The sequence below is a fragment of the Adelges cooleyi genome, unplaced genomic scaffold, assembly GCF_023614345.1.
Source record: "Adelges cooleyi isolate 19-005CV unplaced genomic scaffold, UGA_ACOO_1.1 ACOO_flye_CR_arks_rails_tigmint_CR_PRNA_1, whole genome shotgun sequence".
Lineage (NCBI taxonomy): Eukaryota > Metazoa > Arthropoda > Insecta > Hemiptera > Adelgidae > Adelges > Adelges cooleyi.
The window spans coordinates 4,386,440-4,414,382 of record NW_026095751.1 but is presented as its reverse complement, the minus strand read 5'-3'; the positions used below and the strand labels follow the sequence as shown (position 1 = coordinate 4,414,382).

General features: G+C 30.2%; 4 protein-coding genes across 5 annotated transcripts; 3 read left to right on the top strand and 1 right to left on the bottom strand.

Annotated features, from left to right (window-relative positions):
* Nucleotides 1-945: 945 nt before the first annotated feature.
* Nucleotides 946-5,322, top strand: LOC126834371 (uncharacterized). Its single transcript, XM_050566243.1, has 12 exons — nucleotides 946-1,119; nucleotides 1,522-1,669; nucleotides 2,154-2,230; nucleotides 2,351-2,549; nucleotides 2,618-2,701; nucleotides 2,768-2,826; nucleotides 3,850-3,991; nucleotides 4,084-4,142; nucleotides 4,388-4,550; nucleotides 4,637-4,707; nucleotides 4,822-4,984; nucleotides 5,063-5,322. The coding sequence occupies exons 1-12, from the start codon at nucleotides 1,063-1,065 to the stop codon at nucleotides 5,143-5,145; spliced, it is 1,305 nt and encodes a 434-aa protein (XP_050422200.1). The 5' UTR covers nucleotides 946-1,062; the 3' UTR covers nucleotides 5,146-5,322.
* Nucleotides 5,323-7,319: 1,997 nt separating this feature from the next.
* LOC126834381 (uncharacterized) lies at nucleotides 7,320-13,235 on the top strand. The gene is made up of 2 exons (XM_050566254.1): nucleotides 7,320-10,540; nucleotides 12,390-13,235. The coding sequence occupies exons 1-2, from the start codon at nucleotides 9,988-9,990 to the stop codon at nucleotides 12,611-12,613; spliced, it is 777 nt and encodes a 258-aa protein (XP_050422211.1). The 5' UTR covers nucleotides 7,320-9,987; the 3' UTR covers nucleotides 12,614-13,235.
* A 2,202-nt stretch (nucleotides 13,236-15,437) lies between these two features.
* LOC126842510 (ATP-dependent helicase brm) lies at nucleotides 15,438-26,564 on the top strand. Of its 2 annotated transcripts, none has more exons than XM_050579635.1 (17): nucleotides 15,438-16,068; nucleotides 19,320-19,481; nucleotides 19,552-20,927; nucleotides 20,996-21,143; nucleotides 21,234-21,306; nucleotides 21,493-21,742; nucleotides 21,823-21,904; nucleotides 21,980-22,137; nucleotides 22,657-22,834; nucleotides 22,894-23,136; nucleotides 23,195-23,550; nucleotides 23,629-23,959; nucleotides 24,025-24,255; nucleotides 25,184-25,372; nucleotides 25,440-25,892; nucleotides 25,965-26,148; nucleotides 26,222-26,564. In XM_050579635.1, exons 1-17 carry the CDS (start codon nucleotides 15,757-15,759, stop codon nucleotides 26,383-26,385), a joined length of 4,890 nt encoding a protein of 1,629 aa, XP_050435592.1. In that variant the 5' UTR covers nucleotides 15,438-15,756; the 3' UTR covers nucleotides 26,386-26,564. The 2 variants fall into 2 exon arrangements, with proteins under 2 accessions (XP_050435592.1, XP_050435512.1); XM_050579555.1 differs by having other exon boundaries at nucleotides 21,231-21,306.
* LOC126842651 (inositol monophosphatase 1-like) lies at nucleotides 17,280-18,690 on the bottom strand. Its single transcript, XM_050579748.1, has 6 exons — nucleotides 18,509-18,690; nucleotides 18,304-18,437; nucleotides 17,984-18,234; nucleotides 17,765-17,873; nucleotides 17,487-17,638; nucleotides 17,280-17,416 (listed from the first exon to the last, which is right to left on the bottom strand). The coding sequence occupies exons 1-6, from the start codon at nucleotides 18,566-18,568 to the stop codon at nucleotides 17,328-17,330; spliced, it is 795 nt and encodes a 264-aa protein (XP_050435705.1). The 5' UTR covers nucleotides 18,569-18,690; the 3' UTR covers nucleotides 17,280-17,327.
* Nucleotides 26,565-27,943: the final 1,379 nt, after the last annotated feature.

Below are 27,943 nucleotides of genomic sequence, written 5' to 3'. Positions count from 1 at the left end.
CTGTTCTTTATTTTTAAGCGTAATTAAAAACAAAAATTAAACGTTTTTTTTTTAAAAAGTTTAAAGTTTTAACATTTTAAAACATTTTTAGCATAACTTAAACATGTTTTATCATAACTTATACATGTTTTTCTTAGATTAGAAAAAAGTGACTTTCTTGGTTATTTCCCTGTACAAATCACTTAATTTGGTTTGTTGTAATATATTCAAGGAGCTGTGTTTTACAGAATTCAAAAGTTGTATACCTATTTTGAAATACGATCTACACGTTTTTGTAAAATAAGTATGTTTACTTATGAGCAACTGTAATTCGAAATACGAGTACATAGTCAACGTATATTTTGCCGGAACTTCTAGAATCTAGAACACGTAAAAGTATGGACAAAATAGCTAACTTAAATACTAGTTTCATTTATAAAACTCCTGATTATAAATAATCTCATAGTGATAAAAAAATATTATATCTATATCTATATATATACATATATATATATGTATAGATTTTGCTGATCAGTTGATTGTCAGATATCGTACCACAATTTAACCTTAAGTCAAAAACTCATGAATGTCATCAATTTCATAAAATTTATGATTTACTCCAACATACTGCTCTAGTTACTAACTAACCGTTTGAGGGGCCTTTAAAAAAAAAACAAAAAAAAAAACGTAAAGATGTAAGTTGTATAATTGTGGGCCACCTTCTGGCCAGGTGTCCTGGGCTCATGCCCCGCATGTTCTTAGGGTAAATATGGAATTGATTACATTAACCGAAAACCAGAAAAGAAAAAAAATACAATACTAAAGAAAATATAATATATCATTGTGTATTCCAAGCAAATACTCTTCAGCATCGAATGTACATCGTGTGCGCAAGCAAATAGAGACACATAAGATTTATTTAAATTTTGTTGTTCACAAAGTTTAGTATGAGTAAATATATAAAACTATAACCAACATAACAAATGTACTTGTTTTACTGTTAATACGTTATTTTGACTTCAAGCTAATAGTCGTTTTGCTCTGCACTTACCTCATTGAATTTCGTTTATCTTAAAAACTATTATGCATTTCAAGAGTGCAGTTATTGTCTGCGCGGTGTATTTCTTTACATCAGCATGGGTAAGATAGTTATTTCTCTTATAAGGTGACTTATATAATATAGAAATCACTTATGCGTTAAAACCGTATGACCTTAAGCTATTAAAAGGTAACGTATATATTTTATTAACTTATTAATTTATCAACGATTTGCTAAATATGTTGACTGGTCGGTAACCAGTTTTGAATAATTACTTATTAAGTTAACCAGTCAACATTTTCAGCAAATTATCTTTATTTTAATAAGCTAATTAAATATATACGTTCTCACTTAAGCTACAAAAGTCAATTCGCATTAGAAAATTAAAAAAAAGCCAAATATTTGATAATCTTTTAATATTGTAAATTAACGTGTTTTTTTTTCAAAAAGTAAAACTATCAAACTGTGAGTGTAAGGCTATGAGTCATTATACTTTATTTTAGAGCTCTGGACTAAGTAGGAATCAAATAGAAGAACTTATTGAACTGTACAACAATCACGAAAATCAAAACAATATTCCGAAAATCACAAATCTTATGACCAACTTTTTTGGAATTAAAAATCACGAAGAGGTTTTTACATACAACAAAAGTAAAATATTTTTTAAATAGCTATTTAATTCATTACTTCTATAGAAAATTAACGTGGCGCTATTGCTTTAATAGGCGTATGCTTGGTAAATTATATATTATTAACTCAATAAATAATATTATGTATTTTTTTTTAAATTTTAACAACATACTTAACCGGACAAATTCTTATTACTCACATTATAATAAATTGTAATGTACTTTTTTTTTTAAACTATCAATTTGTTGAAAATTAATGATGAAATAATGTGTATAAGATAGGGTTACTTTTTAAAAACATAGTAAAGTTGGATAAGAGAGTAAACATGCATAAATACTTACTCGATTAAGTAACTAGTTAATCGGTCTAAATAATTACACATGTTAAGCAATAAGCATACATCATTTAATTTAATATAATATCTAAATCTTAAGCTTGCCAAGCTTTGTTGGAAACTATTATATTTGTTATTAAAAACTAATTGCATACTATTTAATTTATATAGATGAGGCCAAATATGCAAATTTTAAGAATTTATTGATAGCGTTAGCGTATAAAGATAAGACATCTGACAACTTCATGGTAATTGATCTAAAATAACTAGTTTAATATTATAACATAGGTATTAAACTATTAACAAATATCAAAATATTGTAAAAATATTTTTGCGAAATATTCGTGTATGTTAAATAATGTACTTAGGATTCAATGCTGACGCCTTTTGAAGCAGAGTTTTATCTCAAAGAGTTCATTTTACACTCTGAATATTATAAATTTCAACCACAAGAGGGATACCTAACTCGTCAACAAATATCAGTTGTATTCGAACACTTATTTTTTAAAGATGGCGATATAGCTACAGCCGACAATTTAATTAATAAATTTAAAGGCAAAAATGGCGGTAATAAATTGAAGTTGACGTGGCGTTTTACTATATGTTGTCAATTTTTTTTATTTATTTGATTTTAGACGACTTTGAAATAGATGTAGATAAATTGTCGGATATCCTGTCGAAAGTTAAACTAATTAATGAATTAAAAGCTAAAAATGGCGGTAATAAATTGAAGTCGAGGTAGCGTTTTACTTTATGTTGTCAATTTGTATTTTATTTGATTTTAGACGACTTTAAAATAGATGTAGATGAACTGTCGGATATCCTGTTGAAAGTTAACCCACACGTAAGCAAATCCATTGTTTTTTTAAGAGAGGTGGATAGTTGTAGAATAATGCGCACAGATAAAAACAAAATACACTTCCCCCTTCCTTCCTCTCTAAATTTTAAACTTTAATAACTTTAAAAGTAATAATCCAAAACTGGTTATCGAACAGCCAAAGTGTCAGTTAAATTATTGTTTTTTTACACATTTTATAAAATATTTGTGTTAGGGTGGTCCCTAAAAGGTCGCTTTTTAACCCGTGCCCCAAAGGATTTCGACACTTGTGCAGAAATGAATGCATAACTTTTTTCCTATTCCTTAGTTTAAGCTATAGTTCTGACAGTTTTATAGCTTGAAGTCTTCCGAATACGAACACCATACCCAAAAGTTCATACCTGTCAAAATTGCTGCCAGAAAAGGAAAATTTAACTAAAAATTGGCGTATTTGGATACTTTTTTTAGTGTCGAAATCCTATGTTAAATCCCATTTAAACTTTTGGGGCACGGGTATAAATTTAAATTTTTCAAATTGTTTTTTTTAAATGTTTTTTTATTGTATTTAGAAACTTTTTAGGGGGCGTCGAGGTTAAAATTCGAAAATAGACTTTTTAAGGACCACCCTAATATATGTTACCATTTAAGTTTCAAAAATTGTTAGAGCTATGGGTAAAATTAAAAAAGGTTAATACTTCGGGTATTAACCTTTTGACCTAAGGTCAATTGTGTTTATTTTATTTTAATATTCACATACTGTTTTTTATATTATTCATATGTTATGCTAATTAATTTAAGATTTTTTTTTTATTTGCATTTAATAAAACGGTGAAGCTATAAAAAGCTTATAGTGAATATTTTGAGGATTTTTGGGGTTTTAAATCTTATTAACTAAAAATAATAATACTAATTGATAATTTCCCAGTGATGTATTTCGTATAATTTTTCCTAAAATAAATCTATACATATCTATATTATACATAATATAATATAAATAATAATATATATATTTATTTATTTATTTATTTTAAGTATTACATATGTGTATAGGTATGTGAGTCTTCAAATGGGACTAAGTCTGACATCATTAAGATCATTGGAGAAGACAAAAAGCTGACTTATAAAGATCTATTAGTTGTATTTGAACGATTAGGAGTTGATAAAAATGATAAGTCATGGGTAGAAGTATTATGTAAGCACATTTATACTAAAAATAGTGATATTAAATTTAGGTCGAGGATGCGGTTTACTTCAAGTTGACAATCTTTATTTATTTAATTTTAGGTGGCTATGTAGTTACCGCACCGGAATTCTTGTTGATCATAATAGATATTCTACCGGAAGTAAGCAAATATTTTTATGTTCAAAAAAAAAGTTTCTACTAATTGTAATTTTTGAAAATTGGCCATTTAAATTTGTCTGGTTAAAAAATGAATGCGCGATGTTGTTTAAAATGCAAAAGTTAAAGGAACATTACAAAATAGTAGTTAATAAATCGTTAAACATTATACACATGCTTAAAATGTTAAATGCATCGACATTTTTGTAGAGCTATCTTATATATTTATCCTTTTCGCTTACATTATAGGGCAATGGTCTAAGCGAAGCACAAATAGGACAGTTAAATGAATTGTATACACGTCGTCAAACTGCATCTGGTTCAATTGACAAAGAATATATACAACCCGTCTTCGAAGCTTTTGAAATGGCTACTAAGGAGCATAACCCGTTATTGAAATTTAAAACTGACCGTAAGAATTAAATATAAATATATTATATATATTCACGTTAGATAAATTGTGATTTTGCATGTAATACATAATTAAAATTTGCACAGGACCCGCTGCTAAAGAGTTGATGGATTTGATGCTGGTTATGGCAGAACGTTCTAAGACAGATCACGGCGATGTAATATAATTTGTTTTTCATCAATTAATAAAATTCCTTTACTCTCATCTATTACTTCCCTAACATTTAATTATCCTTTACGCTGTACATGATTTTATTTTGACAATTCTTCAGGATGAGGTAGTTTTACGTACAGATGATGTCAGAATATTATTATTTCAATTCACACAATTTGATAAAGACGGAAACGGTATACTTTCCGAAACAGAATCGACAACATTCGTGAACGAATTTCGCAAAAATAACCCGGGTGTTGAAAATATATACAGTTTTGATGGTAATTCACTAATTACACGTTAACGAGTTAACGATAATTTTTGACCATCACTTAATAATTTGTTATTTTGCATTTTAGATAAAGAAATAAACATCGCGGAATTCTTTTACTTCCACATACATTGTAAACATCAAGGCAACAATATTAATTATAATATTTGAAGTATTTAAATTTATTTATCAATTATAATATTTTAAATGTATTTATTAATTTTAACATTTAAAATATTGCCGTTTTATTGTCTATCATACTAAAATACAATTATTTTTTTTTTGTCACGGGATTTGTAATAATAAGTAATATAATGATTAAATCCGTGATTAAACGATTCAGTACCTAAATGTATTTGATTTTAATTAATAAATAACCTATTATAATTTTCGTAACATTATTTTTTCTGCAGTCAATAAAAAAAAAATTCGAAATTAGTTTTTTTCATGCAAAGTGATCTAAGACGGCGCACTTTTAACCGATTTAAGCTAGGTAATACCTAGCTTAAATCGGTATCGTTTTTAGGTATGTGCGTTGTTTAAATGTGACCCTGGTACACCTGATTTTAACCGGACTATCGAAAATAAGATACCGATCACATTGATTGAAACATAAACTTTTACTATATTATGCTACCTACTATAATAAAACAACTGTCTACTATATACCACATATTATTATACTGCAGTGTCGATGGATGAAACCTTAATATTATCGATGACTCAATTTTTATGTTTGTTAAGTATGTACAAAAGTATGTCGATTTTGCAGAATCAAAATTGTTCAAAACACAACGCGTAATATACAAATATTTGAAAACCCAGTCCCCTGTTTTATACCATTTAATAGTGTCAACAATATTCAATAAATTTGGTTAGAATTAAAGTCTATTTGTCTATGGCTAAGCCAATATTCCTTCTCGGCTCCATGTCGAAGATATTACCATATTGGATAAATTTAATTAACCTAACTAATTATTTTAAATGTGTTATATGGATAAACAACTGTACAGTAGACATTTCAATAAAGAAAGAAAAATATGGAGACGAATGAGAAGTAGAAACAAATTATTGGAATAGACTAGATAATAATATTATATCTATCTAATTTATCTGACCAAAATTTGTTTAGTTCCATCCAAATCAAGAATCGTGGAGTAACCTTTGATTCCAACATTTAGTAAAATGTTCATATTCCAGCAATAAAAAAAAGTTTTCTTTAATTGGTATGATCAAGCGTGTAATTGCTCCATTTTAATCGAACCTTTTAATTTGAAATGCCTTTACACCTCTACTATTCTTCCCCGTCTTATAATACGGCTTTATTATATGGGAAACTACAATATTCTGCGATTTATTTGTTTTAAAAGTAATTTGCACAGAGTCTGGCTACGAAAATATGCTCATTTATTAAAATTTAAAAACATTGAATGATAAGAAGAAATCAATGTTAAACGTCATTCTTATCAAAAGTACTTAATATCAATATCGATAATTCCTCCTTACCAAACAATATTACATTTAAAACAAAAATATCATAACATCCGAAATGAAGATTTATTTTACAGTCTGTCTTATTCCCAAAACTATAAAGTATGTTTACGTGTTAATATTTTGTAATCTGACGGGTAATCAAATAATTATGTAGACTTATTTGTTTTTAAATAACACTTTTTGTTTACTATACATACCTATGAAAAAATAAAGCGTTGAGGATGAGTGTTTTTATCCGACCGCGTGGGCGTTTCTACACATTTTAAATTTACAAAAAAAATATTAGTTTTTTACCGAACTTTGGCCCCATATATAGGGTGTTTCACAAAGTTGTGACAAATAAAATAACTTTTGTTCTGGTGAATATTTTCAAGACTTTTTTTATAATTCATTTATCCCCAATTGCACTATAAACACCACGGTTTTTATTGCTTTTGTTACATCCTTGAATTCATTATTTTAAAAAGTATATTGTTGTATATTGTATAATGTTTCTTGAACCGTGGACGTAACTGTAATTGCTATTTTATTTAATGTTGCCTTTGAAATTCAAAATTCAAAATTAAGGAATTGTATTTGAAAGTTAATTAAGTTCCCGCTGGATAATAATCTTTTTAATAAAACCCGTGTAAAAACAATACGACGACGAATATAAAAACAAATATAGGTTGCACAACTGGTAAATAGGTTAAATTTACAAACTCTATATCAACGAACAAAAACAATACATATGTTCTGAGTGCGTAAGAGTCCAGATTTAAAGGGGGAAAAAACTTTGTCAACAAAAAACGTATACGTAAATATAAATTAAAATAAAACCATCCAGAACCATTAGCAGTATCAAACACAGATTTAGTTACGAATATGGCTGCAGCTAGGTTATGCGTTGTCGCGCTTTTCTTGTGTATTTACACTGATGTGTGCTTATCATACTTACATGACGAACCCATAATCGAATGTGCGCAAACTTCTTTAGAAATTATACATTTCAGTGAGTTGCTCATGAAACATGACGGATTTCGCGGAACAAGTTTGAAATTGTTGTCGGATTATGGAGGTCAAATTATCAACGTATTAAAATCTACACCAGGTCAAAACAAGTGGCTCTGGCAACACAACTTATTTGCAAACACCGTTTCAGACGCCTTATGCGTGACGGATGGTTGTATTAAATATGTTCGAGGTGACAAAAAATCTAAGCTAAAGAAGGTTTTCGACGCCATTGAAATCATCAAGGTAAACGTACACACCTATCTAAGAGACCACAAGTGAGCGTTGGTTCATTTGACAAAACAACACCGCCACCAAACGACCTTGTTGATTTAATTCAAGAAAATATAAAGAAAATCGAAGCGGTCGTCGTACGCGACAATAAACCGAGTAATGTCGATTCGTTGTACTTTAAGCCCGAAAAGATATTTTTGAATCGTATCGGGGAATACGTTAACGATTTTGTTTATTTTATTCAAAATCAAAACGTTGGACTGACGTGGAAATGTGAGGAATTAGAGGACGAGTTGTCCAAAGCATACAACAAGGCCGTGGACACATGGATAACAGATAATTACTCTGAACTTTTTGAATACCATAGACAGGTAACCTTCATTATAGTATTGCCAATGCTTAGATACATAAATAAACACGTACAACTATTTCTAAATTGCGTTTCAATAAAATTTAAAATTGAGATTACTCTTCTTCATTCATCAAACTTTAAAAAATTATGGCATCACTTTGAGGAATTATTTCAAGACTTTTTAAAATTTTTGGTATTGGACTATTCACCAGAATTAAAAGAGCTTTATGATGCTCTAAAAACGTATAAATCACGCAAACGTAATATGTCAAAAACTGTTCTAAAACCATTGGGAACTTGCATATTTAGGGCAACATGTAATATAAATAAAAATAATAATAATAGAGGTAAAAAACTAGTATATGTAGACAGAAAACAAGGTATTGACTATACATCTCACACAAAACCTAGTGAGTTAAGAAGAAAAATTGATGACAACTTTAAAAATGCACAAAGATATGTTGTGGCTCTAAAAGAAAAATTAAATCATGTTAATTTTAGTATAGTTGATGATTTTTTTGGAAGTATGTTCCCAGATGAATATATTAGAGTTTTACGTAGGTTTTAATACGTCATATAATATTCGTATACAAGTATAAGAAAATATAACTAGTAGTACTAACTACAATATTAACATAACTAACAATATTTGAAAATATTACAATTATTGTAAGTGCACTTAAATAACAGCTATATTATTCAATCTGCAATATATAAAAATGTATTGTTTGTAATGTATTTAAAAATTGTGAATTAAATTATTATAATTTTGGAAAAAATAAACATAGGTAATACGTTATATTTATTAGTAAATTGGAATCTTTTGAGTTCATGGTTTTGTCTTATACTATTTGCTTGCACACAAAATATAACGTGGGTTATCCGACTATGTTATGACTTATATGCCAAAACGTTGACTTGGGTCCGATCTCTAAAAGTGGCTCACTAATGAGAAAAAAATACATACTATTTAGTATTAATTACATTGTGTAACGGTTATGATGGAATGATGGAAAACAGTATTTTTTTCCGGCGTTTCTACGATCTTCCGTTAACGGCGGCAGGGAGGTCCACATAAATTTAAAATATACAAAAATAAATATATATATTTTTTACCTAAGTTTGGCACCATATAATATATAACCCTTCAGTTAACTATATTATACATAGTTTAAATTTGTATAGTATTTATTATGCATCAAATATTTTGTTTTGAGCATCACCGTTTTATTAGACCGTCAAAACTTCTATCTCAAGAAAATGTAAAAGAAAGTTGACCGATTGACAGCATAGTACTATATTAAAATTGACTTGATATTAAATTTCCAGTCAAAAGTACTACGAGTCAAGTTAACCACAACATTTTGGGTTTTTCTAATTAAGAGACTCTAAAAAAGTATAAATTTCTATTATACTAAAATATTACTAATATCTCTTTGATTTTTGATATTAATTCAATATTTTTAAATTAAAATCTTAATGTCCTAACTTGGAGCTTTTGTTACATTGTAATTTACATTTTAAGTAAGTGGTAACTCAACATTCAGTATCAGTTAGGGTCCGTATAAATTATTAAACACTTATAAAGATACACGACAGACAACCTTTTAAGTTCAAAACTGCTTAGCACACTAAAGTCTTAATTTTATTTTTCAAATTTTATCCATTTAAGATCTTGAAAATTCCTAGGTAGTAGGGTTTTCTTAGTCAGACCGTCTCCGTTAATGGTTAATGCGGTTATCCAATAGACTGCGGTGGCGGCGGCGGTTACATGTATGCTACATCAACACGATTGGCTTCCGATCCGTACACCCAAGCGGTCAAAGGACGAGATTCATTTTCGGCTTGCACACGTATAACTACAACGGTTCAAGCAACCGCAGCAGTCGTCCGCCTACGTGACCGCCGTCTATTCTTCAGTTGGCGGGTTTGTGCACCACGTCATGAACTATAATATTCTGTTGTTCGGGTGCACGGCCTGCGTGTGTCTGACGACGGTGGCCCGCGGTCAGTACGGCGTGTCGTTTGCCAGCAACGAAGACGTCAACAGCACTGCCGCCGGCAACAGGAGCGGAAAGACCCTTTTCAATTTGTTGGACAGTTCCGCAGGCCCTTACCAGGCAGCGGCTAACGGCGCTTGTCTGCAGGGCGATATGGTCGAATGCTTTAAGGCTAAGGCGTTGTCCAGGTTCGACGAGTTTTTCGTCGAGGACGCATACCGGCTTAACGACAACGTGCGTATGATCCACTTGCAACCCGATCACAATGAGTACTGGTCTTCTAGGACGTTGAAGCATTCTATAGGACAGCAGCCCAAAGACACCGAATGGGACAGGCTGGTCAGGTTCACCATGCACAAAACAGAAATGTTCTTAAGGTCGACGGCCGTCGAAGTACAAGTGCCTGATGAACTTACCGAAGGCGGCCGTTATTCGCCAAGATTCATTGATGACTCCGAGCTGGACGCCATCGAAAACAAAAAGGCAAAATTCATAAGTGAGTAATTCTTTTTTTTTATCTATGGCATCATTAACGGTGCAACTCAGTTTTCCAGGATATGTTTATTTAGACTATCTGACATCAACGAGTTAGGAAAAAATCAAGATTATTAGATTTTTTGAAGATATTTAATCCCAATGTTTAAAATAGGACCAAGGACGTTTAGGTTTTTTAACTTAAAATTAAATATTTAGTTTAAATTTTCATTATTTTTTTCTCAAAAAAAAAAATTTATAAAAATTACATATCTTTAAAAAAGTATACATATAATAAATATGTAAAATATTGTTAATTTGTTTTATTTAAAATTTAATTTTCCTAGATTTAATCGCAAAAAACTCATTAATTACTGAATTCAAGTCAATTGTCTTGCAATTTCTTTTTTTATTGATAATATTGGTAAATTTGTGAGTCTGTTTGGCTGATGGTAGATCGGTTGTATGTTTTAATTAATTTAAGCTTACTAAAGCTACGTTCATTTTGTGCAGTAGTACATGGCAACGTTAAGTAGAGACGGATGGCAATACAAATATTTGGTAAAATATCAGTCATTGAATATTCGTGTATTATTTCAAAAATGTTTAGAGGTCTTTGATTTTTTAATATTAGGTAAGATACCCAGAGCAAGATTTTTAAAGTTGACAATTTCCTTTGGGTCCGTTAATTTTGAAGATTTTAAATCTTTGTTATATTTCGCAGCTGCTTTAATAAATTTACTTGAATTATTTTTAACTAGTTCAGATCCAGTTAAAAAACTAAAATCAGAAGATACCTGATTTATGGTTTCAATTCTCCAATTCATATTCATGACTAAACATCACAAACATTTTTTTAAAGCAATAATACATTTTTTTTCATTCCAGCCATCTGATGGAACTCCAAGGTCTAATTGTTTTATTCGTTTATGTCTTTTTGGGGAAAACATTATTATTACCTTTAAAATATGATCAAAACAAAAATCCAAATGCAATGTAGAACAGAAGAATTAAATTTGTATTAACCATACAATTGGTTAACCGTAAATCCCCGCCTCTTCCCCATCCCACCACCACCCATAGATCCGGCCCTGGAAATAACTACGGATCGTTCATGGTTAGAGGAAAAAGTACAATAAATGGGCTCAGGATGAAAATATTCTTTTAGATCGTTATCTCATAATTATTATTATTATAATAATCATGTTTTTTATGATACTAATAACTTACTAGTAAAACGGAAGCTTTTAATAAATTAGAAGGTAGACTCTCTATTCTCTATTATTACCAATACAGTTTAACGTTTATTATCTTACATAATGATTCAATTAAGACGTATGACTTGAGCCGCTGATGACTCTATAGTCTAACTGTATTAATGTATATAATAAAGGATTCGCTTTATTTAATTACGTATTTATCACTTAATGATGTTTTTCACATAACGGAACCCGTGGCGTAGTGATTCAGAGAAAATTACAAATATTAAAAAAAAAAAAAAGATTAAATTGAACTCCATTAATGTTTTTATAATAGAATGTGTAATTCCCGAACCATTAACAAATTACCGTCAACGTGATGGGTTTTAATTTCGAGAACAGGTGGGACTAAGTTAGGTAAATCGAAAATCGTGTTAGGGTATTTTATATGGTCTTACTCACCTACTAATCCGTGGTTAGTAATATGAGAGAAAACATATACCTAATGGCTCCTATAGTAATAATTGTTAATGTAGATTGCACATAAATAAACCGACAAACATATTTGAACACGAGCATATTATTTGTATACGTAAGTTTTAGAATTTGTGTGGTCCCATCCCTGTTGTGTATACGATTGTTAATATGGTAATTGTTATTTTTCATACGCAGCCAAGAAAAAAGTAAAGAAATTCTTGGTACCGCCGTTGATCTTGCTCAAGCTGTTCAAAATGAAGTTGCTGTTATTCTTACCGCTCGTCCTTGGATTGGCGCCGTTTAAGAAAATCTTGGGATTTTTGGCTTTCGTCGGGCCTGGTCTAATCGGATTGTTCAAGTCGTGCAAACCACACATGCACCATAACTACGGCATGTTCGGACACAGTAGCTTTTTTTAAAGGGCCAACAGTGTGGACCCTCGGACACTAGCTCCGATCTAAACGTCGCCCGATAGTTTACCATAGTATAAAAAGCTCCAAACCGTTTTAAAGTCATCGAGCCGTTTTGAGAAATAAAACGCTTGTGCTAGGTAGGTTAAGAACTTGAACCCGTTTTGAAGTATTTGAAAACGGTTTAATCGCTTAATTATACACATTATATAAACGTAGTGAATAGGTAAATAATTATTGTATTATAAAAATCATTGCTTAATAGTAATAACGTTTAGAGTGAAATGCTTCAAACCGAGTTTAAATTGTCCGTTTCGCATCCCTTTCTCTAATCTCTTTATATGTTGTATATAAAATATATAATATATCTTATATCTATATATTCAGTTACTGCAAGACCAATGTAGACACTAACTTTTTTTACTGAAATATTTGTACAAACTGACATTGAGGATTATGAATAAAGTTTCTTGTTAACAAGTTATGCAACTATAAATGTGTATGTATACGTGTAAACTTCAACTGGCCGACTTAATACTGTAGTCAACACTCAACAATAATACTGTTTGTTATATTTAAATATGTTAAAAAAATTGAAGTATTGTATGTAACTGTTTTATAATTTTATTAATTTGTACTGTAAATAAAAATAACGAAAATTTCACTGAATTATAATTATTTTATTGAAAAAACTCTTATGGATAGGGTGGATTTAGCTAACCGACTCTATTTGTATGGGTTAAGATAAAACACCACGTTTTTTTGTTGCACAAAATTGTCACTTTTTTTTTTTGTTAAATTTTTTTTTTAAGGCAGTGAAAATTTGAAAATTTTTTTCCGCGTTTAATATGGTGCTTAAAACCGAGCCATACATTGTTCACTATAGTTATTTTTTGAACATTGCACTGTTTGCAGATTGTTCTGCTCTAAAAATATTTAATGGTTTTTCATCCTTAAAAATAATAACGAAGAAGTAATTAATTTAAAGTTATACGAAGACATTGATTTCAATTCCAATTTAACATTCCATTTTGAATGGTGTAGCTTTTTCACTGAACTCTAGAGCTTTACAATAATAATGTACTGCAAAGGATTGTTAAAGCTTTTGTTTGTGAGTATTGTATTTTTCAAAAAATAGTAATTATAAAGTGATAACCAAATACCAATACGATACAATAATAATTATTATTATTGAATATATTATAGAAATTAATATTGTTTAAATATTTTGAATTCGATTTTACATCTTCCGATGAATTTAAATAATTAATTTTATTATTAAATAATGTAATAATGTTTTTTGTGTAACTGTTTTAAATAATTGTGGAGACTGCAAATCGTATTGTGTTGGGCGATTCGATATTATCGATAGTTCGGTATTATATCGAATCTACCAGGGTCACATGCAACTGGATTGCGAATAGTGTACACGCTGCAACTGTTCTCTGTGATATGAACACACCGTGTCGTTTTATGTGGTTTGGATAATACGCGTTATATTAAACCCTATTGTACACCAGGAACTCATGCTGCATCTGGGTCATTTGGGTTAAATTGCCACCAACTGTTTTACATGTTTAAATGGCATAGTACACATGTACCACATGAACCAAAGCTGAATGAATATTAATAAGAATTTATACGAGCTGTAAGTAGTTATTTTTTACAATAATTATTTAAGGACTTGTAATAACTACATAAAATGTAATAGCTGACCGTTCAAAATAAAACTTATAATGCCAAAGACGGTATTTTAGAAAAAAACATTGCAATTGCCAGTTGTACAGCATTAATCCGTGTCCGTTGAATGTCGATTAGGATTTTCGAAGTTGCTACTTTTGGCGTTTTAAAAAAATAAGTTCAAACTTGGAAGTGTGTGAAATTAATGGTAAATAATTGTATTTAAAACAACTATAATAGTATTTAAAAACTAACCAACTTTTAATAGTTCTTTTTAAGTATAAAACATGAAGTATACCTTTTACCACAAAATTACACACTTCAAAATAGCTTATGCCTTGTAAAGTTATATCTTTAACATTGTTACCATCATCATAGCGCTTTACTGGGTACAGAGTAAGCGTGTGTATTATTGAGTTATGTATTTATTATTATTAATTTTTATATAATTGCTATTTTATTTTACAGGGTGTCCCACAAAGATTTGACAAATGAAATAACTTTTGTTCTAGTAATTAGTGAATATTTTTCCAATTTTTTTTTTTAAATTTATTTATTCTCAATTGCGCTATAAACACTACGTTTTTTATTGCACTTATCTGTTTTACTTTTTTTATTCAAACGTTATAAAGTTATATTAATTTGAAAGTGATGACAATTTGAACATTTTACTATTATCCACCGAATCGGTTTACCGGTTTATTGAATGGAACGCCACAGTAAACGCGGTTTAAAAAGTTATACTTTATGTCTATTTTGAAGTTACATTTTGAAAAAAATGTCCGTCTCAAAAAATTCAACAAGTAAAGGAAATGTTAGTTTGTTTAATACCTAGAAGATCGTAAGTAGATATGATTAAAAAAATATTAATATTTGTCTATCGAATGTAAATTTCATAAAACGAAATTGCAACACTTGGATAATTTACCAGCAAACTGGAACACAAGTTTCAGGTTTTCAGACCAGACCACCAGACGTGTAATAAAATTAAAAATATGTACCTATTATCAAAGAATTACCAATGCTTGTATCGTTAAATTTCGACCATGGAAGAAAAAATCTATGGTACCGGCAAACAGTGTAGCCGGCCAGTGTACCGCGTCTTAAAAACTAGACCGGTGTTCGCACTGGCGGTTGATGTTTTGTTTATCGTGTCACTCGGCAGTCGGCTCGATTATTGTGACTTGTGAGAATATTTTTTTTTTTTATTTGGTAAAACTTTTTACATTTACCAAGCTATCTCAGCTTTTTTATTTATGGTTCGTCGATCCATTAGCCTTCATTGATTTTAGGAGTGTACCTAAGAGCTGATCGTGCGTCAAAAGACTTCCATTACAGATTAGTTGACGGTTGTTTTCGATCGGCGACTTGTGACTTTCGGCCAGCGGAATGTCGCGTCATTAGTGGCGTTGCCGTTTATCTTTTCTTTTGGTATTCATAATTAAAGTGTATTAAACACTGTGTAGCAACAAATGGCGAGTCCTTCGCCGAACCCGATGGGACCGCCTGGTTCCAACCTCCAGCAACAACAGCCCCCGCCGATACAACAACCGCAACAGCAACCACCACAACAACAACCACAACAGCCGCCTCAACAACAGCAGATGCAGTCACCGCAACAGCAACAGCAACCACCTCCTCAACAACAGCATCCACAACAACAGCAACCGCCCGGGCCACCGCAACCATTACCGACACAAAACTATTCGCCAAGTCAACCAGGGCCTCCAGCGTCGCCGAACATTCAGCAGGGCACGCAAACCTTTCCGCCTCCAGGAATTCAAGTAATTCATATGACATAATATTGTATTGTGGAATTTCAAAGTAACATAGGCAGTTGTTACTTGTAGAAACAGTCATACAAAAATTATAAATATTGATTAAGTTTATTATCGGTATGGCTAATTAAACGATTGGAAAAATCAAGTGAAATTCTAAAACTATTTTAATATTAAGATAAATGAGCATAGATTTGTTTAGTAATTTTATTGTATTCTATGATTCTGATAAGGTATTAGGTATTAGGATGGTTATTGATCATAGGACTTTTTATTGTACTCTCTATATTACAATAACATGTTACCAACCAATAGTGCCTATCAAATATAAATTGAAAAAAAGGGGGGGGGGTGATAAATTATTGAATCAAATAACTCTAAACATGGTAAAACTAAGTTTTTCAATATTACATCTATAGCTTAAAATGCTAAACATAATCTAAATACATATACTCATTGATCTCGTTAGTGCCAAATGATTAATAATTTATGTATTTATGAAACGTTTATGTTGATAAAATGAAAGTTATAAGATTTAATTATGAAAAAAATCTGATTAAGTAAAATTAAATAATTTCACTAATATTTGGTGTAACCAATTATATTTATTTGACTATATTTTGATTCCCATACCAGAAGTAAATTTATTAAAATTATTATTCAACAATTATAACAGCTTAAAAAATAGACTATTTTAATATAAATTATTTGGAATGCGCAGCTATAAGGATATTTCTGCAATTACAACTCGATGTTATACAGAAATTAAAACTGTATTAAAATAGAAATTTAATATAACCGTAAATAAATTTATTATTTTCTATTTGAACTCTCAGTTTAGGTATAAAATTTATCTTAACTTTTTTCTTCGCATAAATACTATTAGTGAATCTGAAGAATGTTTGATTTCTCATTAAATGTTTTTTTTTATTACTAATTATCAAAGTATTTTATTTTACTGTTGTGTAATATACGTATCATATCTAGAACATACATATTTTTTACTTACAAGCTTAAAAAACATATTTAACTACATTAGACGTAATAGGTCATAGTAGGTGATATAGTTTTATATAATAAATTGGTTCAACGATAATATATTTAAATTTTAGATCTTTTTTTTCTCTTTTAATTTTGTATGGTATATTGTATATTATTTTTTTTCTTTAAAGTCGGGCGTTAAATTTCCAAATTAACACTATTTGCTTTGATCAGTGTTTGATTGTTTTTTTTTTTACTCTTTTACATTTAGACATTGTGTGGAATTATTTTGTTATTTTTAACAGTTCATCTGCTAGTTTTCTTGTACAAGTAGCAATTATATCTGCATCCATGATGTTATTGTACGGACGTCCTAAAAATGTATATAATAATTTTAATAAGATATTATTACAATGTGTGTATTAAGTTCACTAATTCTTAACCTTCCAAATCGAGTATAATTCCTCCAGCTTCTTGAATAATCAAATTTCCAGCGGCAACATCCCAACATTTTAAATGTTTAAACACACATATGTCTACGGCTCCCATCGCTAAATAGCATAACTGTAATGCTGCCGATCCTAAAGATCTTATTCTAAAAATATTCGGAATAGCATTATATCTCTATTATAAATTGTTTGATGTATAAATAATAATTGTAAATATATAATTTAAATAATTATACATAATACAAATATATACATGTTACTTTCAAACATACCCTCGACAATTTCTGATAAACAGCTCACATTTTTTTAATAAAATCTGAAGTGCTGGTTCGTTATTTGCAAAACATATTAAGTCAAAACCAATCATGGCGCTAAAAATAACTAAAATAGACGAATTATATTTTAAATTAGCTTGGGGTGACCTCCTAATAAAATATAGTAGAAATTTGGATAACAAAACTATACAATTATTTTTGTATAGGCATTTATACCTTCAGTATCATTTACATGTATTTGTTTACTGTTCAAAAACGCGCCTTTCCCTTTTTGGCCTGTAAATAATTGATCCAAAACAGGATTGTATACTATGCCAATTTTTAAATCTTTGTCAATTGCCAGTGCCAAAGAAATACAGCAAAATGGAAATCCTTGTATGAAATTTGTTGTTCCGTCAATAGGATCAAGAATCCACGTAGGTTCGGTTGTCAAAGTATTTTGAGCTGCACTTTCTTCAGCAATAAATCTATTGTATATAAATTATGTTGAATAGTAAACAAAAAAAAATTAACAAATAATATATTATTATCATTACTTGTGATTCGGATACAGTTTAAGAATTGCTTCGATTATTGTTTTTTCAACAAGTTTATCATATTGTGTTACAAAATCTTGAATATTTGTTTTTGTTGTTATTTCTTTTGGACTGTTAAATCCTAGTTTTAAAATCTTTTTAAAAAAAAAGGTACATTTAAGCCTTGCAAACAATTTATATTCACTATTTTGTAACATTAACATACCTTGCCTGCTTCCAGAACAATGTTAAGAGCATCTTTATAGTATTGATTGACATCCGCCATTTTTAAACTGATTTTTTTAAATTAAATAGGAAATAAAATGTGTATTAAACAATGAGTAATATTTGTTTAAACTCATTAATTGTGTGGCCAAAGTTCACGTACAACTGATAAGTAGCTGTCTACAAAATAATTATGGAACCACTTTCTACATATTAAATTATTCTTTATGTAGTGTGACCATAACAAGAAATAAAAAAACTTGAAGATAAGAGACCGCTTAACAATATTTACATTTTGTTATTTTTATCTCATAATATAGTTATATCATGTAAATAATATTAAAACAGAAATATATGTAATATTTGTACTACCTATCAAACCAATAATACTTACTTGAAAATGATTGTGTACAGACGTACTTGTTATGATTATTACAATTCATTTTCGTTACATCTATTACATTAAATAGGGTTTTTTATTAAACATTTAAAATTATATTTTAAAATAAATGTATTAATACACTTTTTTCTTTGATTAAAAATTATTTAATATTTATTTACTACTGGTTTTCTGTAAAAATTAAAAAAACAAGACTTAAAAAATTATAACTTTATATTAACAAAGTGTTTGTATGGAAAAAAGCGCTTAATATGCAAAAATCTGCGTTCAAAAAATTGAATTTAAATCTAGTCACATGATAAACAACATGTATATTGCAATAGATTTGTTCTATTAATACTTCAACTAAATATGCGAATACATAAAATTCTAAACCCTGTTAATTAACTTAACGTAAATAATTTGTTTTTAGTCAAGTGGCCCTCCACAAGAAAATTTGAATGCATTGCAAAGGGCTATTGATTCAATGGAAGAGAAAGGATTACAAGAAGATCCTAGATATTCTCAATTGTTGGCGCTTAGAGCTCGTCAAGGTAATATGGACCCAAATCAGAGACCACCTCCTTCAATGCAAGTAAGTGAAATGAAAATTTTTTTTTTTAAATCCTATCATTTAATTTTTACGCACTATATTTTGGTTTTAGGGAAATTATCCACCTCATCCTGACAAGCCACCATCGCCTCAGCAAAATTCTCCAAATCCAAATGGTCCGATCGGACCACCATCACAAAGTAACTTAACGCAATCCCAAATGCAACAACTCAGAGTTCAGATTATGGCTTATAGACTACTGGCTCGCCAACAACCGTTGACCCAACAGTTGGCTATGGCTGTCCAAGGCAAAACTCCTCCTCAAGGCTATCCCCCTGTACCTTCACCACATCATCGTCAATTAGAACCAGGAGAAATAGTGGATAATAATATGTGTATGCAACCGACTTCTGCTCCCATGAGAGGACCATTGCCGCCAATGCAAAACCCTCCTCGACAGTCTTTGCCATCTGGTCCAGTTCCACAGTCTATACGCATGCCGCAATCTGGAGCAACTCCACAACTTCCTCAAATACAACCAACATCGAGTGTTCAACATCCACATAGCCAACCACAGAACCAACCTCCATCGACAATTGTCAATGGACCTCAACCACTTCCTCCGAGTATGGGACCAACGCCACCAGTCAATATGCCACAAACGCCACAAATTTCTGCACCTCAACCAGTTGGTCAACCACCAATAGGTGGAGGAGTTCCTCAGCAACCCATGATGGGCGGACCACAACAAATGACAGCAGGAGTTCCACCGCACATGCCTAACATGCCTACTACAAATGGGCCATCTCATCAACAACCATCACCTCAGCAACAACAGCCGCAGCAACAGCAACCTCAGCAGCAGCCACAACAGCAGCAGCAGCAGCAAACACCTGGTCCACCAGCTCCTCCTAAACAAAACAGAACTACAACCTGTCCTAAACCGGTTGGATTAGACCCTCTCATCATTTTACAGGAACGAGAAAACCGCCTAGCTGCTCGAATTGCCCATCGTGTCAAACAGTTGAGTAATTTACCCACAACGATGAGTGACGATTTACGAATTAAAGTAGAAATTGAGCTAAGAGCATTGCGAGTTTTAAATTTCCAAAGACAATTAAGAGCCGAAGTAGTAGCCTGTACTCGTAGAGATACTACTTTGGAAACTGCGGTTAACGTTAAAGCATATAAGCGAACAAAACGACAAGGTCTGCGAGAAGCAAGGGCAACAGAAAAATTAGAAAAACAACAAAAATTGGAAGCCGAACGAAAGAAACGACAAAAGCATCAAGAATACCTCAGTACAGTACTACAGCACTGTAAAGATCTTAAAGAGTACCATAGAAACAATATCGCTAAAATAGGAAGGTTGAACAAAGCCGTGCTCAATTATCATGCTAATGCTGAGCGCGAACAAAAGAAAGAACAGGAGAGAATTGAAAAAGAACGTATGCGTAGATTGATGGCAGAAGATGAAGAAGGATACAGGTGAATTAATTTAAATGGGGAATTTATAAAAATATTTATCTATACTCATTGACTTATTTATTTTACAGAAAATTGATCGATCAAAAGAAAGATAAGCGGTTAGCGTTCTTATTGTCGCAAACTGATGAATACATTGGAAACCTCACGGAAATGGTTAAAGAGCATAAATTAGAACAAAAGCGCAAACAACAGGAAGAACAAAAAAAGAAAAAAAAGGTGTGCATTACATATTGAAATAACTGATGTAATATTAAATATTTTAAAATATGTATAAAAATATTTGTTCATTTTGTTTTGAAAAAGAAGGATGGCCCTGAGGACTTAGATGAAAGTTCGCAACAATCGGACATGCATGTTTCAGTTATTGAACAGTCAACTGGTAATATAAGTTACACTTTTACATTTACCTTATTTGCTTATACATTTTATCGAGCATGTAAAATTTGTTTTGTTTATAATTTTTATGTAATACAAATTCAATTATATCTGCTAATAACCATTGTTAACCAAATAAATAAAAAAATATAATAAATTGGTTTGATTATGTTTTCTGTGTCTTATATAGGCAAAACATTAAAAGGAGAAGAAGCTCCATTGACGTCACAATTGAACAGCTGGTTGGAAGCTCATCCAGGTTGGGAAGTAGTTGAAGCATCAGATGATGAAGACGATGACGAACAAGACGACGAAGAAGGAAGCAACCTAAAAAGCAAAAAGACAACTGTCGAAAAGGAAAATGATCCAGAGCCGATTAAAAAGACCAAAATGGACGATGACGAGTATAAAAATGCATCTGAAGAACATACTTATTACAGGTTAAATATTATTTAATTACGAGTATGATTAATATTATTAATTTATTAATTATTAAATGTATTTTTGTTTAATTTCTTAGTATTGCTCATACAATTCATGAAAGTGTTACTGAGCAAGCTTCAATTTTAGTTAACGGTAATCTCAAAGAATACCAAATAAAGGTAATTGTTTTTTCTGTTTGCTTGCATAAAACAGGTAAACTAGTGTTTATACAATTTTTTTTTTACTTTTCACAGGGTCTCGAATGGTTGGTATCATTATTTAACAATAACTTAAATGGAATACTCGCTGATGAGATGGGTTTAGGAAAAACGATTCAAACTATTGGACTAATTACCTATCTTATGGAAAAAAAGAAAGTCAACGGACCCTTCTTAATTATTGTGCCTTTGTCGTAAGTATTCATGCTTAATACAATCAGTTTGGCATTTTTCAAATACCCAAATGTTTATTCAATTTATTTAAATGAGATATGGGCATTATACTATACATTTTTGTTTTAATAATAATTATTCATGAGTAATTTTATTTTTTCATTATGCATAATGAAATCATTATGCATTATTTGTCGATTTATAAATACATTTTTTTATTATTCATATATGTTATTCATTAATCAATGTTATTTATTAATAAATTAAAAATCATCAATAATTTTGGCACGTTTTAATTAAATAACAAATTATTTAAATATGTGATTGAATACATTTTTTTCGATTTTATTCATCATTTAATCCTTATTTGATCGCACGGTGTCTAGTAGATCCTTTTGAAGGTGTCCTTAATCGAACTCTTTGAAAGTGCGACAAATCAAGGGTTAAGTAAAATATTTCCATTAAACTCTTTGAACTCTGAATACACCTACTACTAATTATGTATTTCTATAATTATAAATTGTGTTGTGTTAAATTAGAACATTATCCAATTGGGTATTGGAATTTGAAAAATGGTCTCCATCTGTTTGTGTGGTCGCATATAAAGGCTCCCCAATTATGCGTCGCACATTACAAGCACAAATGCGTTCTTCTAAATTCAATGTGTTATTAACAACATACGAGTACGTCATTAAGGATAAAGCAGTTTTGGCCAAAGTGAGTACTTTAATCTAATTTATTGTAAAATTGGAATTATTAACTGATAACTTTTTTAGTTGCACTGGAAATACATGATTATTGACGAAGGACATCGTATGAAAAATCATCATTGTAAATTAACTCAAGTCCTAAACACTCATTACAATGCTCCACACCGACTACTGTTGACTGGTACACCTCTACAAAACAAACTTCCAGAACTTTGGGCTCTGCTTAACTTTTTACTACCATCTATTTTCAAATCCTGTTCCACGTTCGAACAATGGTTTAACGCACCATTTGCAACTACAGGAGAAAAAGTATGAAACCCTAATCGTAATATATTTGTGTATTATTTCAATATGATGTGTTGTCTAGGTGGAATTAAACGAAGAAGAAACTATTTTGATTATTCGTCGTTTACACAAAGTGTTACGTCCATTCTTGTTACGTCGTCTAAAGAAAGAAGTGGAATCACAGTTGCCCGATAAAGTTGAATATATTGTCAAATGTGATATGTCTGGTCTCCAACGAGTGTTGTACAAACACATGCAGAGTAAAGGTGTGCTGCTCACCGATGGTACGGAAAAGGGCAGCAAAGGCAAGGGTGGTGCAAAGGCTCTTATGAACACTATCGTTCAGTTGCGTAAGCTTTGCAACCATCCGTTCATGTTCCAAAGTATCGAAGAAAAATTCTGTGAACATGTCGGAACTGCTGGCAATGTTATTCAGGGGTATTTATTGACATAAATATTGGTGTAAAAAAAAAGTTAGCCAACATTGGTTGATAACAATTTTTTATATTATTACAGACCGGATTTATACAGAGTGTCTGGAAAATTTGAATTACTGGATCGTATCTTACCAAAACTGAAAGCCACCAATCATAGAGTTTTGTTGTTTTGTCAAATGACACAGCTAATGACCATCATGGAAGATTATTTAGGTTGGCGAGGATTTGCATATCTAAGATTAGATGGTACCACTAAAGCCGAAGACAGAGGTGATCTGTTGAAGAAATTTAATAGTGCTGGCAGTGAATACTTTTTATTCTTGTTGAGTACAAGAGCCGGCGGTCTTGGTTTGAATTTACAAGCGGCCGACACGGTTATTATATTTGACTCGGATTGGAATCCCCATCAAGTAAAACACCATTAATGCCTAATAACTTTTTAATTTATAAATATTTAATCAATTTTCTAATCTAGGATTTACAAGCTCAAGATCGTGCCCATCGTATAGGTCAAAAGAACGAAGTTCGAGTATTGCGCCTTATGACTGTTAATTCCGTGGAAGAACGTATTTTGGCTGCAGCGCGTTATAAATTAAACATGGATGAGAAAGTTATCCAAGCTGGTATGTTTGATCAAAAATCTACAGGATCGGAACGACAACAGTTTCTGCATTCTATTCTCCACCAAGACGACGGTGATGATGAGGTAAAATAATAATATTTCACTTGGGTTTAATTTTTAAAAAATAAAAATTGTAGGTATTATTCTAATTTAACTGAAATCAATTTATTAATAATTTATAAATATAATATCTCAATGGCCAAAACATTTTTAATATTTTAAAAGTAGTTGTTAACATATTATAATGTACAATATTATGAAAATATTTCAACAATGTTTTGTAACCAATATTTGTAGGATATTCTGGCCAAAAATAAAATATATATATATTAAAATCAAATCATTTTTATAATTACTTTTAAAATATGAACATATTTGTTTAACAATTTTAAACAAGATAAACCAAACTTTATAAATTCAAATTAAAAATTAAAAGTTATGACTTAATATAATAGTTCTTTCAAGTTACATAATAATTTATACATAAAAAATAATGTGAATAATAATTGTATTGTTAGTTGATTTATTATTTACTAATTAACAATTTATTTTCCAAATATTGATGTTTTGCATTATAACAGCTTAAAATATTTATCTAAATTTTGCTTATTTGCTGTTAAATAACTGAGTAATGCGCACAAAAAAAATAATAATCTACACTCCACCATTCCTTCCGTTCTAAACATAATACTTAACTTAATAACTTTAAACATAATTATCCAAAACTGGTTATCGACCAGTTAAAATGTTAAGTAAATGATTATTTATTTACAAATTTGATAAAGTATGTACGTTACTATTTAAGTTTCAAAAGTTAATATATATAACTAATTAATTAGGAAGGGTTTTTTTAAAAGGTTTGTGAAAAACTAAGATCAACTTTGTAAATAAACACCATGAAAAATAAAAATTCCGTTACTAATTACACCCTATGAGATTGAGTGGATCACTTTAAAAAATATCACATGTACATAATTTCATGTTTTACACTAATAATTTAATTACTTTTCAGGAAGAAAATGAAGTACCAGATGACGAAGTTGTGAACCAAATGATTGCTCGGTCGGTAGACGAATTTGAATCATTCCAAAAAATGGATATTGAGCGTAGGAGAGAGGACGCAAAACTTGGTCCTAATCGAAAATCCAGACTCATTGAAATTTCAGAATTACCAGAATGGCTTGTTAAAGATGAAGATGAGGTAATTTGTTATTATTTAAATAATATATTTGCTATAAAAAGATTATATCTTAATTGTGTTAAACTAGGTCGAAAGATGGACGTATGAAGAAGATTCAGAGGAAATAATGGGACGGGGTTCTCGCGCTCGTAAAGAAGTGGATTACACAGACAGTTTGACGGAAAAAGAATGGTTAAAAGCAATCGATGAAAACGTCGAAGATTTCGATGAAGATGAAGAAGAAGAAGTTAAATCAAATCGCAAAGGCAACCGGGGGAAAAAAAGGGGAAGAAGAAATGCCGATGATGATGACGATCCTCCGATTAGAAGACGCAAAACAGTTGGACCCGAAGAAATGAAGCTCCGTAAAAAAATGAAAGCCATCATGAATATTGTTGTCAAGTATACGGACGCTGATTCCAGAATATTAAGCGAACCATTTATGAAGTTGCCGTCCAGACACAAACTACCTGACTACTATGAAATAATAAAAAAACCAATGGACATAAAGAAAATTATGACTAAAATCGAAGACGGAAAAGTATGCTTCGCTTGTTTGGTATTTTTTAATATTTGTTTTGTATTTTATTCATACTTAAAACTTTTTTTTTAGTACGCCGATTTAAATGACCTCGAAGCAGATTTCACACAACTATGTAAGAATGCACAAATATACAATGAAGAAGCTTCACTGATTCATGAAGATTCTATAGTCTTACAATCAGTGTTTACTAACACTCGTCAACGACTTGAGACTACTGACGTTAGTGAATCTGGGCCAGAAGAAGGCACTAAAAGTAAATATACTTTTTTTTTTAATAATATTTAAACTGCCCATTTCATTGAATTCTCGATTTTCACAATTTACAGGTGAAGACGAAGTGTCGGATGCTGATACAACATCGTCTTCGGTTAAAATGAAGCTGAAAATGAAAAACCGCGGTAAAGGTTCCGAAGTGCGAACTTCTAATCGACGTAAGAAGAAGAAGCAAGTCAGTGATGACGAAGACGATGAGGAAGATTCTAATTTGTAGTTCATAAAAAATTTTAAGTACTTTTTAGATTTTTAAATTTGATAGAAACTTAATTTAAAATGTTATTTTAGGAATATTTTTTTTTTCTAAAATTTTAATAACTAGATTTAGATGATAACAATTAAAATGATAAATATATATAAATATGATTGTTTATAATTAAACTTATACAAATATTATGAACCGGTGAACATTTTTGGTTCTTCAGTGAACTTGTTTTTTGTTCCCTCGACATCTTTGTTTTCCCAAATATTTTAATTTCGCTGAATACTCATTTGATTGCGGTCTATTATTGGACAAACTGATGCTCGTATTTAATATACTATCCATAATGTAACTGGAGAATTTCATAAAATATAATAAAATATTTTATATTGTATATACTTGCTGTTTTTTTTTTTTACTTTGTTATGGTGTACTATTATTTATAAAATTTGTCAAACCGTGTGCTTTAAAATTGAAAATAATATTATCCAATATCTATACATAATTATGGTTTTATTTAATTATATAACATTTTAAACCCAACTAATCTTCTAGTATTTAGATATTTTGATTAAAAAATGTGTATCATGTAACACTGACAACTTTGTATCTATTGTAGGAATAATATGTTATATCAGTATATCAGATTTCGTCGCAATTAAATGAGGACTAAGTTAAAAATATTTTTAACCCTTATAAAAAATACTTAAGGATACTATTTATGGTTAATTTATCAAAGTTTTCATAAATTTAACTTTCTTAGGCTTGTAAATAAGTTTATTAATAGTTTATTTTGTAAAAAAAAAAATACTTTATTCCACTTTTTCTACTGATGATTTTGTATACAAACAACATCTGTTTAAACTAGTATTTATAACTTAAAAAAATGAAGAACTAAAAAACAAACATTTTTTTTTTTTGGAAAACTGATGCTCGCAGCTTCTAAAAGTAGTTTTAAAAATCTTAAAAATATAGGGAAATATTTTTTTACTCAAAAGAACATAATGGTCAAGAGATGAACAGTAAAAATTAAAAAATTGTGTTTTGGTCCACCCTATTACATGTTCGTTATGATGTTGGGTTGTCAAAACAATGTGAAACATCTTTTATGTAGATCCAATTGTTAAAATGTGCAGTGTACAGTTTGTTTTGCATATAAAATATTTTAAATATTTATTTAAATTAATTACATTTATCCAATATGGTAATATCTTCGACATGGAGCCGAGAAGGAACATTGGCTTTACCGTAGGCAGATAGACTTAAATTCCAACCAAAAGAAACTATTGAATGGTATAAAACAGGAAACTGGGTTCTCAGATGTTGTATTATACATTGTGTTTTGAACAATTTTGATTCTGCAAAATCGACAAACTTTTGTACATACTTAACAAAGAAAAAAATTAAGTCGTCGATAATATTATATTTTCAATCCATCAACACTGTGTAGTATAATAATAAGTGGTATAATCATAGTAGTCAGTTGTATTTTGTAGGTAGCATATTTTAACAATATTTTATAATATTTTTATAATATTTTAGTAGGTAGCATAATATAGTAAAAGTCTATGTT

Coding starts and splice junctions, on each gene's coding strand:
- LOC126834371 (XM_050566243.1), top strand. CDS start 1,063: ATGCATTTCAAGAGTGCAGTTATTGTCTGCGCGGTGTATTTCTTTACA. Junction 1,120..1,521: donor ATTTCTTTACATCAGCATGG/GTAAGATAGTTA, acceptor ACTTTATTTTAG/AGCTCTGGACTAAGTAGGAA. Junction 3,992..4,083: donor GTCATGGGTAGAAGTATTAT/GTAAGCACATTT, acceptor ATTTAATTTTAG/GTGGCTATGTAGTTACCGCA.
- LOC126834381 (XM_050566254.1), top strand. CDS start 9,988: ATGAACTATAATATTCTGTTGTTCGGGTGCACGGCCTGCGTGTGTCTG. Junction 10,541..12,389: donor CAAAAAGGCAAAATTCATAA/GTGAGTAATTCT, acceptor TTTCATACGCAG/CCAAGAAAAAAGTAAAGAAA.
- LOC126842510 (XM_050579555.1), top strand. CDS start 15,757: ATGGCGAGTCCTTCGCCGAACCCGATGGGACCGCCTGGTTCCAACCTC. Junction 21,743..21,822: donor GAAGAACATACTTATTACAG/GTTAAATATTAT, acceptor TTAATTTCTTAG/TATTGCTCATACAATTCATG. Junction 21,905..21,979: donor TCAAAGAATACCAAATAAAG/GTAATTGTTTTT, acceptor TACTTTTCACAG/GGTCTCGAATGGTTGGTATC.
- LOC126842651 (XM_050579748.1), bottom strand. CDS start 18,568: ATGGCGGATGTCAATCAATACTATAAAGATGCTCTTAACATTGTTCTG. Junction 18,438..18,508: donor TTGTTCTGGAAGCAGGCAAG/GTATGTTAATGT, acceptor TTTTTTAAAAAG/ATTTTAAAACTAGGATTTAA. Junction 18,235..18,303: donor AAACTGTATCCGAATCACAA/GTAATGATAATA, acceptor TATATACAATAG/ATTTATTGCTGAAGAAAGTG.